The sequence below is a fragment of the Equus przewalskii genome, chromosome 5, assembly GCF_037783145.1.
Source record: "Equus przewalskii isolate Varuska chromosome 5, EquPr2, whole genome shotgun sequence".
In the NCBI taxonomy this organism is placed as follows: Eukaryota; Metazoa; Chordata; class Mammalia; order Perissodactyla; family Equidae; genus Equus; species Equus przewalskii.
In genome coordinates, this window is record NC_091835.1 from 7,896,101 (window position 1) to 7,915,488 (window position 19,388).

General features: G+C 50.5%; 1 protein-coding gene across 2 annotated transcripts in view; it reads left to right on the top strand.

The window, feature by feature from the left end:
* Nucleotides 1-19,388, top strand: part of PNKD (PNKD metallo-beta-lactamase domain containing) — a 58,553-nt gene that overhangs the window by 20,793 nt on the left and 18,372 nt on the right. Inside the window, exon 1 of one of the 2 annotated variants that reach the window (XM_070619900.1) lies at nt 17,881-18,154. The exons of the other annotated variant lie outside the window; for it this stretch is intronic. Within the exon in view, the coding sequence (XP_070476001.1) occupies nt 17,919-18,154 (236 nt within the window). The 5' untranslated portion in view covers nt 17,881-17,918. Of the gene's footprint in view, nt 1-17,880; nt 18,155-19,388 lie in introns of those variants that run through there. 2 annotated transcript variants of the gene reach the window in all.

Sequence of the window (19,388 nt, forward strand, 5' to 3'; positions counted from 1 at the left end):
AGAGTCAGAAGTCCTGACTGGGATGCGACTACCAGTGCACAACGCTGGGGCGGGGCTTTGCGCCCACCATCTCAACCCTCACAGCTGCTAATGGAAGAATCTGCTAGTAGTTGCATGTACAGATGAGGAAATGGGTTCTAGGAAGTTTTGAAACACTGCTTATTTAGTATATCCAAAGTCCATGTTTTTTCCATTACGCCAAGGCTGCCAGGAGATGAATGGTTTTATTTAAGGTGCTTATCTCATGCTAATAGCCACAGATCAGCTGAGTGTCTTTCACAGCCTGTTGACACTTTTCCTTTTTGATGGTGGGGTGGAGGGGGGGTTGAGTTTGACTTGACAAAACACAGCTAAAAATGAATGCAGCTAGACAGCCTAGACAGCCTGAGCACCTCCTGATTCCAGACCCGTCCCTAAGCACCTACTCTTGGATTATTATCCCAGGCTCTGGTCCAGCTCTTTCCTAGAGCCAGATTTAGGAAGGAGGGGCCCGTGGACTTCTCTGGAAGCTTATTTGCATACTAAGCATGAATGAAAGCAGTGTGCTTCCTGGTAAGCATAGGAAACAAAGTTACCACTTAGATTGTATATTTCAGACCAATTAAAATAGGAATATTTTTAAAATTGCCTCCCCCCCTACACACACACACACACACTCAGCTATGTATATTTGTATAGATAGATATAGTTTAAGTAGGAGTTACTGAGGAGGAGTAGTGGACATTATGGTGGGCTAACTCCCCCAGCCACCCCAACCCTTCAATCTAAGTTCAGTTCCCAGGGGCCTGCAGACCCCATTTTAGGAAGTCCCCTCCCAAAGCGTGAGCTCACCAGCGAAAGCCCACGGGAGCAAGTATGGCTGTGCTCCGTTTCAGTCACCCCCTTGATCACAGAATAGAGCCTAGAGGAACCGCGAGGCCCTGCAGCATCTGGCCGGACCTACTGATGTCCCTTCATGCTCTCCACACTTGAGCTCCTCCAGGAAGCACCCTCCACTTTCTAGAAGTGCCAGAATGGTCTCCAGGGAGATTCATTTTCCAGCCAGCAATTACATCCGCCCCGTGGGAAAGTGGAACATGGGGACACACACAGCTCCACACAAGCCTTTCTCTTTGCGTTCTTTCTCCTGAGTCTATTTTCTGATCATGGAATCAAGATTGTAGTTTTAAAAGAACATCTGAAGCACCAGGTCCAGGGCGACAGTTCACGATAGGCATTCACTAAATGACTGAATGACGTCTCCTCTTGATGGCTTGATATCCCCAGATAAAATGCAGATTATTAATTAAGCCCCTACTGTCTGCGAAGCAGACAGGAATTTCCGGTTCTGGAGATGACAGGCTGAAGGACACAGCCCCTGTCCTAAGAAACTGACAGTCTAAGGCAGATGGTGGAAGACCAATCACAATTTTGTCAGTTGACAAGTGCTGGGGTCAAGAAGTATTGTCTCTGTGGGATCCCAGAGAAAAGAGCTCGTAGCCCAGCATGGGGTGGGGTGAGGGGTGATTCAAGAAAGGACCCTTGGAGGCAGTAGCACCTGATGCAAGTGTTAGTGGATGTTTAGGAATCAGCCCAGCTGTGGAGGGGCGGGAAGAACGTGCTCCAGGTAGAGGGGACAGCGTCTGAAGCAAGGGGTTTAGGGTCCCTGGTCTCAGCAATCCAGGATTGGGAGGTGGGGTGGGAGTGGTAAGAAATCGGGCTGGGCAAGGAAGCAGAGGGCCAGGAATGGAGATTTTACCCTGAAGGCAATGGGGAGCCATGAAACTGTCACTAGCCACCTGGGGGGAGGGGGCTGGGCGGTGCCCCTGGAGTAGGGCTGCCAGCTTCAGCACAACCAGTTAAATTTGAACTTCAGAAAAACTATTTTTTGCCTAAGTATGTCCCATGGTCCCATACAATCCCAGGGAATACTTAGACTAAAAAAGTATTTGTTGCTTATCTGAAGTTCAAATTCAACTGGGCGTCTTGCATTTTTCTGGCAACCCTACCCTGGAAGACAAGTCAAGTCAAGTGAGAGGCAGCAGGAGGGGGTTGGGCGGAATCAAAGGGATCAGGCTGTTTATTTTAGGGATGGGTAGCCAAAGCTTAGTGATGGATGAGAGGAGGTGGAGGGAGATTAGAAGGGTGGGCCCCTGGCGTGGCTCCCCCGGAGCCCAGGTGGGAGTGGGTGGGAAAAGCTGAACCGGAGGCGTGGCTCCAGAGAACTCTCTTGCCTGCTGGGCCCCTCCAGCCCAGCCCCACGGCGCCCCTATCAGTCCCACAGACTCCTCGTGCAGTGTGCCTGATTACCTCGAGCTGATGCCTTCCTCTGCCCCAGAGAGGGCTTTTCCTTTATCACTAACTTTCTCAAAAAATTGCCTTTTTTCAGAGGACTTGGTGTTTACTGAATTGAGGCATCTAACGCAGCCTGGGGTAAATATGCCTCTTTCTCCCACTGGAGGGCGAGGACAAAGTCTCATTCATCCCTGGACCACTCACGGCCCTGCCCAACATCTGTTGAACTGAAGGAACTCTGATGTTCAAAATTGGGGCCAGGATAAGGCTCGCAGGCACAAATGACAGATCTCCTGGGGTCGGGGGAGGACATGAGAGCTCTTTCCCCTAAAAATTAGCTTATTCTCCATAAACATGAGGTAGCACTTTCATAAAGAAGTAGGGAGTAGAAGAATGGTGGATTTGGACGTCCCAAGAGAGAGGGTTTGTCCCAACTTTGCCGCCGGTTGTCCGTGAGGCCTGGGGCCCGTCTCCTCGCCAGTGAGTGAGTCTGCTCATACTGCTCCTCCCTACCTCCTACGACTTTTGAAAGCTCAGGTGAAATCGTCTGTGGGAAAGGCACTGAAAATGGCACCTGGTGATGTTGTTGGTGACTCCCAGGCTAGACCGAACAGGAAGCAGGCCAGGTGAGAGTTCCTCCTGCTCAGGAGAAAGCTTTAGCACGTGAGGAGGGCTGGTCCGCCGAGCCAGCCTGACACCCCCGCTGCGGCCACAGCGCACAGGGCCGTGTTTTCCAGTCTCCCCGATCATCAGAATCACCCGAGGGACTTGTGAAAACATGTCGATTGCCTTGGGGATACCTTGTTCTAGGCCTCTGAGTCAGAATCTTCAGGGGAGGCAGAAACAAATGTCCCCAGGTGAATCCAATTACCAGCAGCTTCGGTCCTTGACAGGCCAGGGTTCTGTTCAAATCACTTTGGTGCCTGTGTGACAGTGAGCATATTACTTCTCTGAGCCTTGGTATCCTTATTCATAAAAAGGAAGATAATAATATAGGATGATAAGGATTAAAAATAGCAGTTTTCAGGGCCGGCCCCACGGCCTGGTGGCTAAATTTAGCATGCTCCGCTTCTTCGGCCCAGGTTTTGTTCCCTGGGCACAGACGTACACCACTCGATGGCAGCCATGCTGGGGCTGTGTCCCACATACAAAATATAGGAAGATTGGCACAGATGTTAGCTCAGGGCGAATCTTCCTCAGCAAAAAAGAAAAAACAAAAAGCAGTTTTCAAGTGCTTGGACATAGTTATTATGTAGTGAGATTCTTATTGTTGTTTGCTATTGTTGTATGTGAGATAAAAGCCCAGTGATTCAGTAATTAACAACCTCAGTTTGGCCAGCAGTAGGATTTCATTTGGAAGATTAAACAGGACCTGGATGGATGAATTTGCTGTAGCACAGAAGGCCCAGGTTCCAGCCATGTGCCCTCATACCCTGCCCACTGCCACCACGGACCTTGGCCTCTTACTCATCCCGACCTGTTGGGGGATTCCCAGCTTTCGTAACCCCCTCCTGGGCAGGAAGCCCTTCCTCATATTTCACTTGTATTTATCTAAAGAACTCCACACTCCAAAAAAAGCCAACACCCATTTCCTCTTCTCTTATTCCCACCCCAAGATAATAGCTGCCCGAGAACCTCTCCTTACCAATAACTGCACCCCCTCCATAATCTCAATTTCCAGTGCCCCAGGCTCTGACCGCCATCTATCTCTCCAGCTCAACGAGCCTGACTCCAACAGATCCGTGACTGTATCAGGAACAACGGTCCACACACGGTGCCTCCTCCTCCCTATCCCTCCCAGCCTCGCTGCCCTCCTTACCCAGCTCAGATCCACCGTTAGAATCATCCCAACCCCAACCCCCTCCGCCTTGTGGTACCCAAAAGGCAAAACCACCGCTCTGCACCCACGCGGCTGAAGGAGGAGCACAGGCGAGGGGCTGCCCGACCTCACTTGGAGGTCATGAAGCCTGAGGCTTTGCTCATCTGTTCCTACTAACATTCCCATCCCACGTCTTTACCCCACACTTTCTCCAGTCTCTTCAAACCTTCAACACCTTCTCCACAGCCTCACTCTCAGCCTTGACCTCACATCCTAAGTCACTGAGCAAAGAAAAGCAATCAAAGAACTGCCACCTGTGTCTCCACTTGGCTTCCTAATAGGCGTCTGCCTCTCAAACTTTAATGCGCAAGCAAATCACGTGAGGATCTTGTTAAAATGCAGATGATGCTTCAGTGGGTCAGGGTGGGGCCTGGGCGTGCATTTCTAATGAGCTCCAGGGGATGCTGCTGCCAGACACACTGAGGGGCGAGGTCACAGGCATCTCAACCTTAATATGTCCTTAATATAAACTTAACTCCTGATCCCCACCCTAGTGTGGATAAGGATTCTAGCAACTTCCTCCATCTCCATCAAGGATGCAGGAGGCACAAGAGGGGCTGGATGGAGGGACGTCAGAAGGAACACCAGCCTGGTGAATGCCTGTTCAATAGAAATACAGTGTGAGCCACATAAGTAATTTAAAATTTTCAGCAGCCACATTTAAAAAATAAAAAGAGGGAGCCGGCCCGGTGGCACAGCAGTGAAGTATGCAGGTACCACTTTGGTGGCCCGGGTTCACCGGTTCAGATCCCAGGTACGAACATGGCACAACTTGGCGAGCCATGCTGTGGTAGGCGTCCCACATAGAAAGTAGGGGAAAATGGGCACAGATGGTAGCTCAGGGCCAGTCTTCCTCAGCAAAAAGAGGAGGATTGGTGGCAGATGTTAGCTCAGGGCTAATCTTCCTCAAAATAATAATAATAATAATAAAAAGAAACAGGTAAAATTAATTTTAATAATATATGCATTTAACTGAACACGTCTAAAATATTACTTCAACATTTGATCAGTATAAAAATTATTTTAGTGGGATTTTTTTTCATGCTAGGTCTTTGAAATCTGGTGTGTAGTTTACACTTACAGCACATCTCAATTTGAATGTTAATTTTTCATCAGAAATGTTGAATCTTTATTTAGATTTCATAAGTGAATGGTTGAAGGAGTAGATGCACATACCCAGATTGTTCCAAACATACTTGAGTGTTTTCCAGTAACTGAAACGTGTCGATTTTTATATTTAAATGAATTAAAATTAAATAAAATTAAAATTCAATTTCACAGTTACACTAGCTGTATTTCAAGTATTCAATAGCCATGTGTGGCTAGTGGCTGCCATATCGGACAGCACAGATCTATAGCCATTGTGCTATGGTCATTAACTGGGGGAAGAATCTAGGGGTCAGGGTCTATGCAGTAATTCATCTCAGACCCCACCACCCAGACGCCTGGCTTAGGGCCTGCACGGAGTGCTTTTTACCAGAATGAATTTATTCCCAAGTCAAAAACTGACCTCTAGGGAGACACGATCAAGTTCCCAAACATGACCACTAGGGGACAGGATCTGGCTGTCATCGCTAGGCAAGAAAAGGGGGAACGCTAACAATTTTCTAGATGGGTGGAAGATCACAGAGTGCGGGGTTCGCGGTACTGCTGCTCATGACCCATTCGTAAAATCAGTTAAGGGGGTCATGCCAACATTTAAAGAAATAGACTGGAAAAAATCAGAATATCAGCACGATTATTGTTTTGTGTAACTTTGTTTTCGTTTTATTTACATACGTATTGTGTATGGGTCTCGAAGTAAAATGTCTTTCTTATTGTAAGTCATAGTCAAAAAAGTTTGAAAAATTCTTCTACTCTCCCTTCCCTACAGAAAAAGAAACTGAACGCACAAGCTGACCCGTGTTGAAGCCAGGAAATGGGCACAGAGAGCTCCTAAGTGTACTGTTTTCTCCTCTTTGTTTAGATGTTCTAAATAATAATAGGAAGTTAATTTAGAAAGACGCCGAGCTCAGAGCAGTACAAGTGCTTACTCACAGGAGTGGCAGGGCCGGCACCAAACCCAGTCCTGTCATGCTAACTCACAGGCCTTCCTGAGGGGCCAGCTGTGTGCTGGGCACAGTGCTCAGCAGTGGGAGACAGGAGTGAGGAACACCAACACAGCCCCTGCCCGCGTGGGGCTTGCAGTCCAGAGAGGGGACAGACATTAGCAACTAACATCACAGATGCTATTTGTGATACCGATGTTGTCGCAAACAGTAATGCCCATGCTGAAGGAAAATGGACTCAGCACCCCAAGAAAGCAGCACATGGGACCCCATTTAGACTGGAGAGGCCAAGGCAGCTGTTCTGAGTCAGACAGGCAGTGTGTGTGTGTGTGTGTGTGTGTGTGTGTGTGTGTTCGCGCGCGCGCAGTAGAAGGCATGCCGTGACCATTCTCTACTGAAGGAACAAGTCGTGTGAAGGTGGTGGACTCTGGAAACTGAAAGAGCTTGGGGTGTTCTGGAAACTTCAGGGAGACGGGTGTGGCTGGAGGGTGGGAGCCCGGGGGCATGGCCTAAGAGGAGACTGGGGAGGTGGGCTGGGCAGTGTCTGCGGGACCTCCAGGTCTTATTTAGGATTTTGGATTTTATCTTACAGGGAAGGCCCTGAATGGTTTCGAGCCGGAGAGGGACATGATTTGGGGCGCATTTTAAGAAACTCAACCTGGCTCTGGGTGGAGAATGGTGGGGGAGGTGGAGCCTGGGAGCAGGGGGGTTAGTTAGGAGCTGCCTCTGTCCTTGGACGAAAGGGGGTCACCGGCTCCACCTCTGAAGCGTGGGCCCCCGCCACGGCCACCCTGCACCCACACATCTCCTCTGGCCTCGTCTGGCTGGCCTTCATTGGCTCATGCCCGTCTCCACCCTTCTCCACCGTGCTCGCAGCTGGCCTGTGTGGACACGCCGGTGGGCTCTTTGTCCTCCAGCTTCAGTTGGGTTTGGCGGATGGAGAGCTCCACAGGAGAGGGGAGGCAAGGAGCCCGCCGGTCAGAGAACTTGCTCCTCTCCCTCCCTGAAGGGCGGCCGCGGACTAGCCCATCCCTCAACCAAAGGTCACAGCTCCGGTCAGCTGGCCCTGTCCACACAGCTCGGTCCTCCAAGTTCCATGGCTGCTCCCTCCTCTCCCTATCAGGCCTAGAGGGGGTGACAGAGCCCCACTGTCACTAGCCCTGGGGAACTGTCCCTTGTGTGGCCTGCACCTGCCCGTAGCCTTGCAGAGTAGTCCTTCTGTAAAGCTCTCTGCAGTTACCAGTTCGAGTTGTCGTCTGTTTCCTGACAGGCTCTGGACTGCTCGCTACCCTGGCTGGCAACGCAGTATCAGTGCAAAGAGCGTGGACTCTGAAGTCAGATAAAACCAGGATTGAATTCTGGCTCTGTCACTTACTAGCTCTGTGATGGGGTGTGTCATTTAGCCTCCCCGAGCCTCAGTCTCTTCATCTCTAACATGGGGACACCATGACCTTCCTTGCAGAGCTGCTGGGACAATGAAATGCACGCAGGGGCTCCGTGCAAGCCTAGCGCACAGTGGACAATCGCAGACGCTTGTTCTGTTCTTCCTTCCCCTGCAACTGAGCGAACACTCATTCCCCCACCTGGGTCCAGCCCGGTGCCAGGCGCTGGGATGAGGGGGAGATGAGGAGGCACAGGGTGCATCTGCCTTCAGGGAGGCTGCAGTCCTGGGAGGGAGCAGCGACACCCCGCCAGACTCCCCTGGTTCCGAGTGGAGAGTGAGGAGGGTCATCTCCAAACCGTTCGTTTCTTTTTGATACTACAAGGCAGGCGTTTCCAGGGTCTGGAGATGGAGTAGTGACCTGGCGTTGCAGGGTCGTGATGGGAAAGGGCTTCCTAGAGCAGGATGGACTTGTTTTTAGCTTAAAGGAGCTGCTCTCAAGGCTAGGACAGCAGCCTCCCTGGGGACTGAACTCGCTCCTCCCCTCGTCCCCCTGGAGGGTCTACAAAACTCCCCAGGCTGAGGATCCAGCCTTAATTGGTGACAGTTACTCCCGGGAGCGTCCCAGATCACCTGGGGGCTGGGGCAGAAGGTTCCTTGAGAAGAGCAGCTTAAAGGATTTGGGGGAGGGGGGACAAGCGGAGGAGGGCAAAAACCCAGGACAGTGACCAGTGCAGGCCAATCGAAACAGCGGGGTGTAGAAGGCACTGAGAGCACAGAACGCTAGAAAACTGGGTTGAGACCATATTGCTAAATCAAGCAATGCAAATTTAGTTGTGTAGACGCTGGCTCTGAGCAGGAGGCCGCCTCAGTTCAAAGCTGGGCTTCCAAAGCCTCTGTCAGATAACTCTGTAAGGTGGACAGGGCCTTGAGGTGCCTGCCATGGACCAGGCGTTAGGACTCAAGGGCCCAAACTTGGGTGACGGCAGTGGGAAATGGAGGGGAAGAATCACATTCATTCATTCATTCATTCATTCATTCATTCAGTGTTCATTCATAAAATGTTTATCTGAGCGCCCACAAGGACCAGACGCTGACATTGCAAGAATAATACAAGGTACAATAACATCGATGGACATTTAATGACTGCCTGCTACGAACTGGGCGCTGTGTCCTTTGCTTGGGTAGTCATAATTAATCCTCACAATAGCCCCGTGCGCATTATCGATTCCTTTTGCAGGGAAAGAGACGGAGGCCCTCATACCTGCCCTGCCACCCCTGGAGATGAGCAGAAAGAGGATGGGCACGTAGATTTGGAACTGCAGAGGGAAGCTAGGGGGATGTTCCTCTTTGGGGAAGCAGTGACTGCAGAGTGGGAAGAGAAAAGGGCAAGTAATGAACTCTGGGGAAGCCGACGCGTGAGCTTGTAAGGGATGTGAGAGGAGAACCAGGAGATGCTGAGACAGGGAGGGCAAAGAAAAAGAAGCCTGTGCCCAGAGGTTAAGTGACAAGGACCGAACAGTGACAAGTGGATTTGACGTTCAAATGTGAGCCAAATTAGGCTGGAATGGTGGGGGTAGCTCAGTTGGGTGGCCTGAGAATGAGTGGGACGTGAACGTGGAGGCGGCAAGGAGGACCTCTTTCTTCGTTATAATAAAATAATATTTTTTTATTAAAATAGTAATACATTCTCATCATAGAAGTTCAGAAAATATTTTAAAAGTATAAAAAAGAGAACAAGTGATACCCCTTGAGCCCATAAATCAAAGGTCATCACTGGTTACATTTTAGATTTTTTTCTATGCATTTTTGTTTACAGCAATCATATCAATTATACCAAATTTATATAATTTGTACCCTGTTTTTCCCCTCATTTTATATTAAAATGTAAAATTTGCCCACAGTACTAGTTTGGGTGCTTTTGGCTGCATCAAAAAACTCAACTAAAAGTGGCTAAACAATAAGGACAATTTTTCTCTCATATAGCAAGTCCAGGGGCAGGGTAATCCAGCCTGCTTAATCCAGGGACTCAGTTATGTCTTGAAGGACACCGGCTCCATCTTCAGCATGTTGGAATATCCTCTTACACTGCTCCCTCATTGTCCTAAAATGACTGCAATAGTTCCAGGCATCACAGGCAGGTGACAGCCTCCTGGAGCAACAAAAGAGCCAGTCCTATATCCCTTTTTGACAGCTAGGAAAACCTTCCTAGAAGACCTCCAGCCTATTTTCCGCTCCATCTCACAGCTGTGCTACCTGGAGCAATTGACTTGACTTTTCAGTGCCTCAGTGTTCTTATCTGTGCAATGGGAATTATAACCATATTTGATTCATAGGGTTGTTGTGAGAGCTGAAAATTAATCTGTATAAAGTACTTAGAACAGTGCCTGCCACGTGACTGGTGCTATATAAATATTTGCTGTGATTATCTGATGGCAGGAATTGCATCAGATTCCTGTGTGTAACCAGTTGCCTGGCAGGGCAATGAAAACATCAACTGGCTTGGACCAACCAGGATCCACCCACAGGGCTGGTGAGGGGCTCACTCGGAAGCTATGGCTGTTCATAGGAGAGGCAAAATAGGGGATAACAAGGAAGAAAGGAGAAGTGGAGAACGTCTATTAATGAACCAACAGGGTCTGCCACATCTGTATTTTTTTTAAAAAAACCATTATTGACACATGAACACAATTCTGTTTGTGTATTGTTTTTTTAACTTCTTATTTTGAAGTTATTTCAGACACGAAATATTTGCAAACGAGTACAAGGAGGTCACATATACCTGCCACCTGGCTTCCCCAAATATTCACATCTTGCTTAACTACAGTATTAGTATCAAAACCAGGAAACTGACATTGATACAACTCTAATAACCTCTCTGCAGTCTTTATTCAAATTTTGCCCATTGTCCCCCTAGTGTCCTTTTTTCTGGTCGAGGATCCAATCCAGGATCATGCATCGCGTTGGGTTCTAATTATAAACACCATTTAAAAGCCACACCGTTTAAAAGCACAACCCAGCTCTTCCCTTTGCCGGGCCCGGCGGCTGTTACGGTCTCACCACTGTGCGCAGCTCCTTGTCTCTTGGGGCACATTGGCACAGAGCTCCAGGGCAGAATTCCTGAGTCAGAGGATGTGAACATTTCAGAAGCCTTGATGCGTATTGGGAATTGCTTTCTAGAAAATTGTACCAATTGAGACCCCTACTAGCAATGTATGATACCCACCTTCTCATATTCTTAGAAGCCTTCAGAATTTTATTACTGTTTTTAATCTTTGCTATTTTAATAGATCAAAATCATATCTCATTGTTTAGCTTGCATTTTCTTGCTTCTTTGAAGGTTTTTAACATTTTTTCATAAAATTTAGCCATTTATCCCTTTATTAATTGCAGTCTTTGTGTTTTCTCATTTAAGGGCTTAATCTATATTAAGTAGATTGCTCTTTGATAAATTTGAGGCAAATATTTACCACAGTTTTGGGGGGAGCTTTTTCTTTCATTTGTGTTTTTTTTTATTTTATTTTTTTTTATTTTTTAAAGATTTTTTTTTTTTCCTTTTTCTCCCCAAAGCCCCCCAGTACAGCGTTGTATATTCTTTGTTGTGGGTCCTTCTAGTTGTGGCATGTGGGATGCTGCCTCAGCATGGTCTGATGAGCAGTGCCACGTCCGCACCCAGGATTCGAACCAACGAAACACTGGGCCGCCTGCAGCGGAGCGCACGAACTTAACCACTCAGCCACGGGGCCAGCCCCCATTTGTGTTGTTTTTAATGTATGGAAGCTTTAAAATTTTTTAAGTAGCCAAAAGAGTAATTCCTTCCCCTGTTAGGTCTTCAGTTGCTTTTTGTCTGAGTTCGAGTAATATTACTCTTTAATAGTGTATGTCTATTAAGAAAATTAGAAACATGCTTGTTTTGCTTTTAGCCTTAGAAGGTCTTCCACTGTCGGAGACTGGACATGTGTTAATTTTCTTCTAATATCGTATGGTTTGATTTTATGTCCTTAACACTTTAATTCGCTGGAATTTATTTCGGTGTGCCGCAAGGCTCGGGTCTAAATTGCTCTTTTCCAAATGACTAATCAGTTCTCCAAGTGCCATGTCTTTCCAGCACCATTAATAACTAATCTTTCTGCTTCCCACTGTCTCTGTCAGCTGTTGTTGAAATAATGCTGCGTAACAAGCAAATCCAAAACTGAGAGGCATACATCAATAAGCATGTATTTCTCACTGGTGCGTCTGTGCACAGGCTGAATTTCAGCTGATCTGGGCTGGGCTCTGCTGGGCTGGGCCTGCTTCCAAGCTGTGAGTAGGGTCAGGTCGGCTCCATGTATCTTTCATCCTCTTTAGAGCAGCAGCTACCAGGGGGATGTTCTCATGGTGAAAGGCACAGATACTAAGGCCATGTCCCACCGAGACAGCACATCTGAGACCTCCGATTGTTTCATGTCTGCATCAGCCACGGCAAGGCACAAGACCAGGCCCAACATTCATAGTCTGGGGGAATAGATTTCACCTCTATCAAAGTGGTGCACAAGCACATGGTGAAGGTGTGTGTACAGGGAGACGTGAAGAATTGAGAACCAAAATGCTGCTACTGCACCCATGGACACAGCCTTCCAGGAAACTAGGTTGTGTTGAGAGAAAGGGACCCAAGGTCAAGCGTAGGGTTAAGGCAGGGAGACCCTCCAGTTGGCCCCCAGGCTGAGGAAATGTGGTGGCCAGGAGAAACACCACGTGGAGATACGAGCAAGAGAGGCTAAGAGCACTTGCTCTAAACATTCATAGGTAAGTTGCACAATTTGTAGAGGGGTGAGTGGGCACAGAACTATTTCTTCTAAGAAGGATATTAGCTGAAAGCAGAGGAATTGGAGCGGGTCCTGAGGTTTCCAGTTGTTGGTGCCGCTCACGGAAACAGTTATATCTACTATCCATATTAAAGGTTTTGTTCTTATTATCTTTAAATTAAATCAGGGTCTAAGGTGATGCTCTGGCCTCTGATGCACGTCCAGTGAAACAAAACCAGTGAACTAAGACCAGATGTCTGCCCCACCCAGAGACCAGCCCCTATATGACTGGCCTGGAGTCTCTGTTCTGTAAGGTGGGCTTTAAGGACTCTAGTCTGCCATCTGCCATCTTTGCTGGTAAAAATGAATAAAGTCTTTCTATTCCACCGACTTGCCTCCTGACTTTTTGGCTAGTCTTGTGGCAAGCAGAAGGAGCCCGTTGCTTGGTAACACAATAACAACTGTGGATAATGAGTGGAGACCTCAGCAAAGTAAAAGCCCCGCCAAGCACTGGTGTTGGGGGTCCCAGTAAGGCCTGAATGGCATAGGCCCTGAGTCACATGGGACAGCCATTTTCTCCAGCCCTGTCCGTGAGGCTGGAGCAGGAAAGATGGGTTGTCAGGTTGGTACAGGCAGGTCTGGAGGTGGGTAGGCTAAGGTTGGAGGGACAAAGGAGAGCGGAAGCTGGCGTCTGGTGAGTGGCTCAAGGGCCTGAACCCAAGTTCTCACTAGGAGGGAAGAAATGTGGGCAGTAGGGGCTGAAGGCCTGGAAGAAAACAACTGGTTTGAGGGGCTGGAGATGGGATGAGGGGGTCAGAGAGAAGAACACTGGAGTTTCGGTTTTCAGAGGTGGAGAAGCTCCAGGGGATCCAGGGTGTGACCATGTGAGTTGGCTGTTGAACTTCACTGAAGGCCTTGGAATTGAGATCCCGAACCGAGGCCAAGGCCGAGTTCAGAATCACCTGTGCAAATGCAGACTCCTGGACCCCAGCCAGACCTACTGAATCTGAATCCCCGAGGGAGGGGCCCGGGGCCCTGTACTTTAACAAGCTTCCTGAGTGGTTCTCAGGCTCCCTAACGTTTGAGCACAGCTGAGCTAAAATGTCGAACGAGCCACGCTTGTTGGAATCACCTGATGGCAAGAATCAGGCAGGAAGACTAAAATCGGGAGTCTAACTCCTCAGATCCTGGGCTGGGTCAGCAGCTGGACTGATGGGGAGAGGAGGGAAGTTTTTCAATGAGGCAGGAGGAGCCATGATCTTGACCTGGAATGGCATGTGACAAAGGTAGGAAGCTGAAGGTTTCCCCTCCAGGAGGCAGGACTGCAGGAGGGAGGAGGGAAATGGAAGATAAGGGTCGTATTCCATGAGGACAGGGCAGGGTGTGAGGAGGTGAAGGAAGTTGGCAGGATTTGTTTCCAACCAAACCACGGTTCCAGCCTGTAGAGCACAGCGGCCCAGAGGGAAGTCCACGAGAGGATGGTGAGCTCAGGGTGAGGTCAGCAGATTCAGGGATGGACTGATGTGAATGGGGGTGAGTGGGGGCCAGATTATTCTAGCCACCACTTCCACATTTGGCTAACTTTTTTTCTAAACTGAACTAATTTCTCCATCCTGGTCCAATAAGTTGTCTCTTGCCTCTAACGTTCAAACAGCTCCAACCATCTCAGCTCCTTCATGATTGTGTCATTGTCATCATCATCATCATCATCATCATCACCAACCTTATGAATTCCTGAATGCCAGCCAAGCACCAGGCATCAAGCTTGAGCTATGGTGCAAAGACGAAGGCAGGCTTTTGATCCTAAGGGAAGCTCCCAGGCCATTTGCAAAGGCAGGATTCAGACGCAGGGACAGACAGACAGACAGGCGAGCGGATTGGGGGCAGACCTGAGAACCCCCACCCGACCTGGGGAACCTGGGACAAGGCTTGCTCTCAGTGAGCTAAGCTTTAAAACCACCACACCACAGGCTAAGACTGCATGACTGCCAGTCACCGGACCCAGGTTATTAACGGGTCTCTCCTGGAGAGTCGCAGAGGCAAACCTTAGCCTTGGCAGTGCCCGGCAGGCTGCTCGGGGGAGGCGGTCGTGGGCAAGGACCTTGAGCATGTGAGGTCCTCAGACTCAGCTCTTAGCAGCCTTTCCTGTTGTGAAACACGGGCAGCCGCCAGGCTCGTTCTGACTCCCTGTTCACTAGCCGCCCTCGTGAGTATGGCGTGGCTTGTGCACGGTTCTCCTGCAGGGACCGAACCCGCTGGTCAGAGCTCCAGTCTTCTGATGGTCACAGTGCTCAGCAGCAGGAGTGAAATGATCACTCATTCATTCTTTGTTTCTATCATTCACTAGTTTCGACAAATCCTTCACCAGACGCCTGCTCTGAGCCAGGCCTTGTGCACACCACTGGGACTACAGTGGTGCAAAGACAGTGAGGTCCCTCCCTGACTTCATGGGGCTTATGCTCCAGTAGGGCGCAGGCAAGAATCACAAAGTGATGCCATATTGTGAAAGGTGCTATGCAGGAAGGAAGCAGAGTAAAACAATAGAGAGTGATGGGGTGGTCAGCGAAGTCCTTTCAGGGGGGTAAAATTTTTAATTTGATGTAACTTACGTATGGTAAAGTGCACAAATTTTTAGTGTGCAACTTGGTGAGTTTCCACATTTGCATGTGCTGGGGTTTCTTAGCCTCTGTGCTACTGACAGATGGGGCTGGGTAGTTCTTTGTTCTGGGGGCTGCCCCATGCATTGTAGGATGTTTAGCAGCATCCCTGGCCTCCACCTACTGGATCCCGGTAGCACCCCCTCAAGTCGTGGCAATCAAAAATGTCTCCAGACATTGCCAAATGTCTCCTGGGAGGCATAACCGCCCCTGTTGAGAGCCCCTGGTCTAAGCCATGTAACCACCACTCCGGTGAAGATACAGGTTATTTCTAGCACAGAGGGGTTGGCATTTGAGCTGAGACCCAACACATGAGAAGCTGCCACCTGTTCAAAGAATTGGGGGAAGAGTGTTCCACGTGGAGGGAGCATGAGCAAAGGCCCTGAGGTGGGAATGAGCTTGGCACATTTGAGGACCAGTGTGGCTGTGCCATTGTGACAAGGGGAAGATTGGCATCTGAGGAGGTTGAAGAGATAGGCTTGGCCCCGTGAAGCAGGAGCCTTGGAGTTGCATATTTCAAAGAACATTTGTGAGTATTTAATATGTATCTGCCACCACGCCTGAACTGGATATTTGAAGATGAATACATTAAATCGTAGTTTTTAGTCTTTTTTTTTTGCTGAGGAAGATTCACTCTGAGCTAAAATTTGTTGCCAATCTTTCTCATTTTTTGCTGGAGAAAGATTAGCCCTGAGCTCACATCTGTGCCAATCTTCCTCTATTTTGTATGTGGGTTGCCACCACAGCACGCATGATGAGTGGTGCAGGTCTGTGCCTGGGATCCAAACCCACAAACCCCAGGCCACCAAAGCAGAGTGTGTGGAAATTAACCACTACGCCACAGGGCTGGCCCCCATAGTTCTTACTCTTAAGGAAGACGGTCATGACTTCAAGCCTCTAGGCTCTGAAATAGACATGGAAACAAAAGAATATAGCATGCAGTACTGCACTGAATGACAGCAGTGTGTACAAGGCCTAGAGCTGGCACAGAGCGGGACATGCTTAAGCCCAAGCTGGGGTGGGAAGGTTCGAGAAAACCTTCCTTGAAGAGAGCACACCTGAGTGCTTGAGTTTGGGGATTTGGTCACCTCTGTGCTCTCTGCAGGCTCATGCCTGGACCTGCCTTTCGTGTTTCAGATTTTAATTTCTCAATATAATGCCTGGCACGGCCTCACCTGCAGAAAAGGTGTGTTCACAATGACTGTGATGAGGCTCCATAATTCCTCACTTTGCATGTATAGACACAGACTTAGAGACACACAAACTCCCTTGTCCTGGAAGGGCTCCTGCAGAGAGCGGCTTGTCAGCAGTGTCTTCGTGGTTGTCCTCGCTGCCGCCTTTGTCATCCCTCCCCCCACCCCCGCTCCTCAGCAGCACACCCAGCAGGTGGGAAGTGAACAGCTGGGGTTTAACTCAATTCTCCCTGACACTTGTTTACTGAGAGACCTTTCTGTGCCAGGCGCAGAGAGGAAGCTGAGTCGTGGGCCAGGACTCAGGGAGGGAGCCCGTTACAGGCTCCAGCCCTCAAGATGGACCCACATAAGAGAAGTCTGGGACTTCTCAAACCCAGGACTGAGCGTTGGGATTGCAATTCAGTTTGGGGATAATTTAACCCATCTCTTGGCTTTTGGCAAGGGAAGGGGGAGATGAGGCCGGCCACTTGTTGTGCATAATGATCCTATACTCTACGCTGGGGACTGAGGCTTGGATCCAAGTATCTAATAAGAGTACATCAGAGGGAGGCAGAATGTGTGTGACTTGGGGGTCGGGTTGTCCAGCCTTTCTGGGGCCAGAGCACAGGATGCAGGGGAGACAACCAGAACTCTGCCTCCCTTCAGGCCCTCCCCACCGTCTCCAGCCAGCTAGACCGTTTGCAGTGTTTCCGTTCCTTCCTGTGCTGCACCAGGGCAACGGCTGGAGCCACAAAGAGCCGGGCCGCAGCTCTGGTTTGCCCAGCTTTGTAGATGTCACCATGCCTGCCTTTAGAGCTCCTTCCACCAACCTTAACAACTTCTGGAACACGGCGGGAAGGCAGCCTGGGGCGGGGCGGGGGGCGGGGGGGGGGTGGGAGTCGGGGGACCTTGGTCCTAGTCCTGTCTCTGCCTCCCATTGCTGCATAACCCTGTCCAGTCACTCCCTCTGAGCCTCTGTGGCCTCTTACCCTTCAGGGCCTGGCTTTCTTGTCACCTGCTCAGGGAGGTCCTCCCCCATCTAAGCTAGTCCGCTGTCCTTCATATCATTGCCCCCTCTGTTCGCTTCCTTTATAGCACCACAATTTGTAATCACACACGTATGTATGTATGTATGTATATATACATATATATGTGTGTATATAAATATAAAGATATATTGTCTAATTGTAGTTGTTTGCTTATTTGGTTGTTTCTCTGCTAGATTCTAGACTGTAGGCTCCAGGAATGCAGAGACTGGCTGTGTGCCTTTGACTCTTGCATCCTCGGAGCTCAGCACCGCGCCTGGCACCTAGGAGGACAGAACATTGCGTGAATGAATCAGTGAATGAATGGCAGCTGACCCACATGCTCTCTTAAGTTCCTTCTAGCCAAAAAAGTTGATGAGGCTAAGGTTTCCCGCCAAGAAGACCATTCCAGGGCCTCTCCTTGAGTCCCCTGGAGGGGGAAGTGGGGAGGGTGTGAAGGGCGGCCTGCGAGCTTTGGTCCCTTTCCAAGACTCAGGCAGTGTGGCCCTGGATCAGCGCAGGTCAGAAGCCCGCTGAGGCCCCGCCTCCTGCCCGCTGGCATTCAGGGCGTGCGCTGGGCCAAGGGTGGCGAGGGGGCGGGTCCGAAAGCGAGTCCACGGCGGGGCGGGGCCAGGTCGCCCCACGCCCCCCAGCCGGCCGGCGCAGGGGGCGGGGCCCCAGCCCCGCAGGTTGCCCGCATGGGGGCCTGGGCCGATCCGTCGCCTAGCAACGCCCCGCCCCGCCCCGGGCCGCGGCGGGCGCCTGCCCCCAGCATGGCCTGGCGAGGCTGGCCTGCGCAGTGGCTGTGGGTCGCCGGCTGCGGGCTGCTGTTCCTCGGGCTCGTCCTGCTGCTCGGCCCCCGCAGCTGCCGAGCGCGGCGGACCCTCCGTGGCCTGCTCATGGCGCGCAGCAGGCGGCTGCTGTTCCGAATCGGGTTAGTGCCGGGATGCGGGGCTCGGGAAGGCAAGCGTCGCTGGGAAAGGGGACTGAGAGGCGGGGACCAGGGGAAGACTGGGGATTCGGACGGGGCTAGGGCTGGGGAATCCAGGGCCAGAGAAGAGCGATCAGAGAGGCGGGCTGGAGACCACTGATTTGGGGGCACTGAAGAAGAGGAGTTGGGGGGCTGGAAAATTGGGATGGGCTGGGAACGGAGGCTTGCAGGGGTAGGCCAGGGTAGCTAGGGAAAGGGGGCGTGAGAGGACATCTGGAGAAAAGAGCCACATGAGGGGCTGGAGACAAGGGAGCCGGAACAGGAGGGTCGGTGCGGGAGCCCGGCGGGGAGGCCCCCCCTTTGACAGGTGCAGGAGAGAAGGAATGCCTCAGAGCATCTAAGTGTTACTTGAAACCGCCAACGCCTTCCACGTGGCCCTGTCCCTTTCCCGGTCATCCACCTCCCCATCACACAATGTAAGCTCTTCTGTCCTGAGCGAGAGTCCCAACTCTGTGGGTCACTCCGTCCCTTTCTTTCTATTCCCACAGCCTGGTCCCACAGCCTGGCTGCTGTCCAGAGCCCCAGGCTGTGAAATGTGAGCCTGCTCACTCAGCTGGGCCTGGCGAGGTTCACCAACCTCCCAGACTTTTCCTTTCAGACCCCCCTCCCCCCTGGTTCTCCCTCTTGCCTTCTCGCTACTTCCTTCCCTTCCTGGGCCTGGCAAGGGTGGTAGCCAACTCTGTTCTGCCCCGAGACCCTAAGAGGAGCTGGAGGAGCCACAAGAAGGTTTCCCAGGACCCCTATCCCCTTTCCACTCCCAGTGAGGCCAGGGGGCAGGACCTCAAGCCCCAGCTGAAGGCCAGTGATGTTCAGACGGGAACTGTGGAAGCCCTGGCCGCAGACCAGGTTCGAGGGAGGGCGTAAGCCTGGGAATTTCCTGAGTTTCAGAGAAGACATTGTACAATTCCTCCTCTTCCCCAGAACACCCCAAATTTCCCAGAAGCTTCAGCCCTAGGATGCTACTCACGCTTAGTCTAAGAACTAGAGATATAAGGGCCTAGTGGGGGAAAAACTGGGAAAACATGGGGGGAGGGAAAGTCTTGTGTGTGTGCTTTTTGGGGCATTCACTTCTTTTAATAGCCCAGACGTTGATTTTATTCTCAATTATGCTCCAGTGAAGTCATCATTGCTCTGCAAATAGCATTAAAATAATCAGACTTACAAATCTTTAAATATC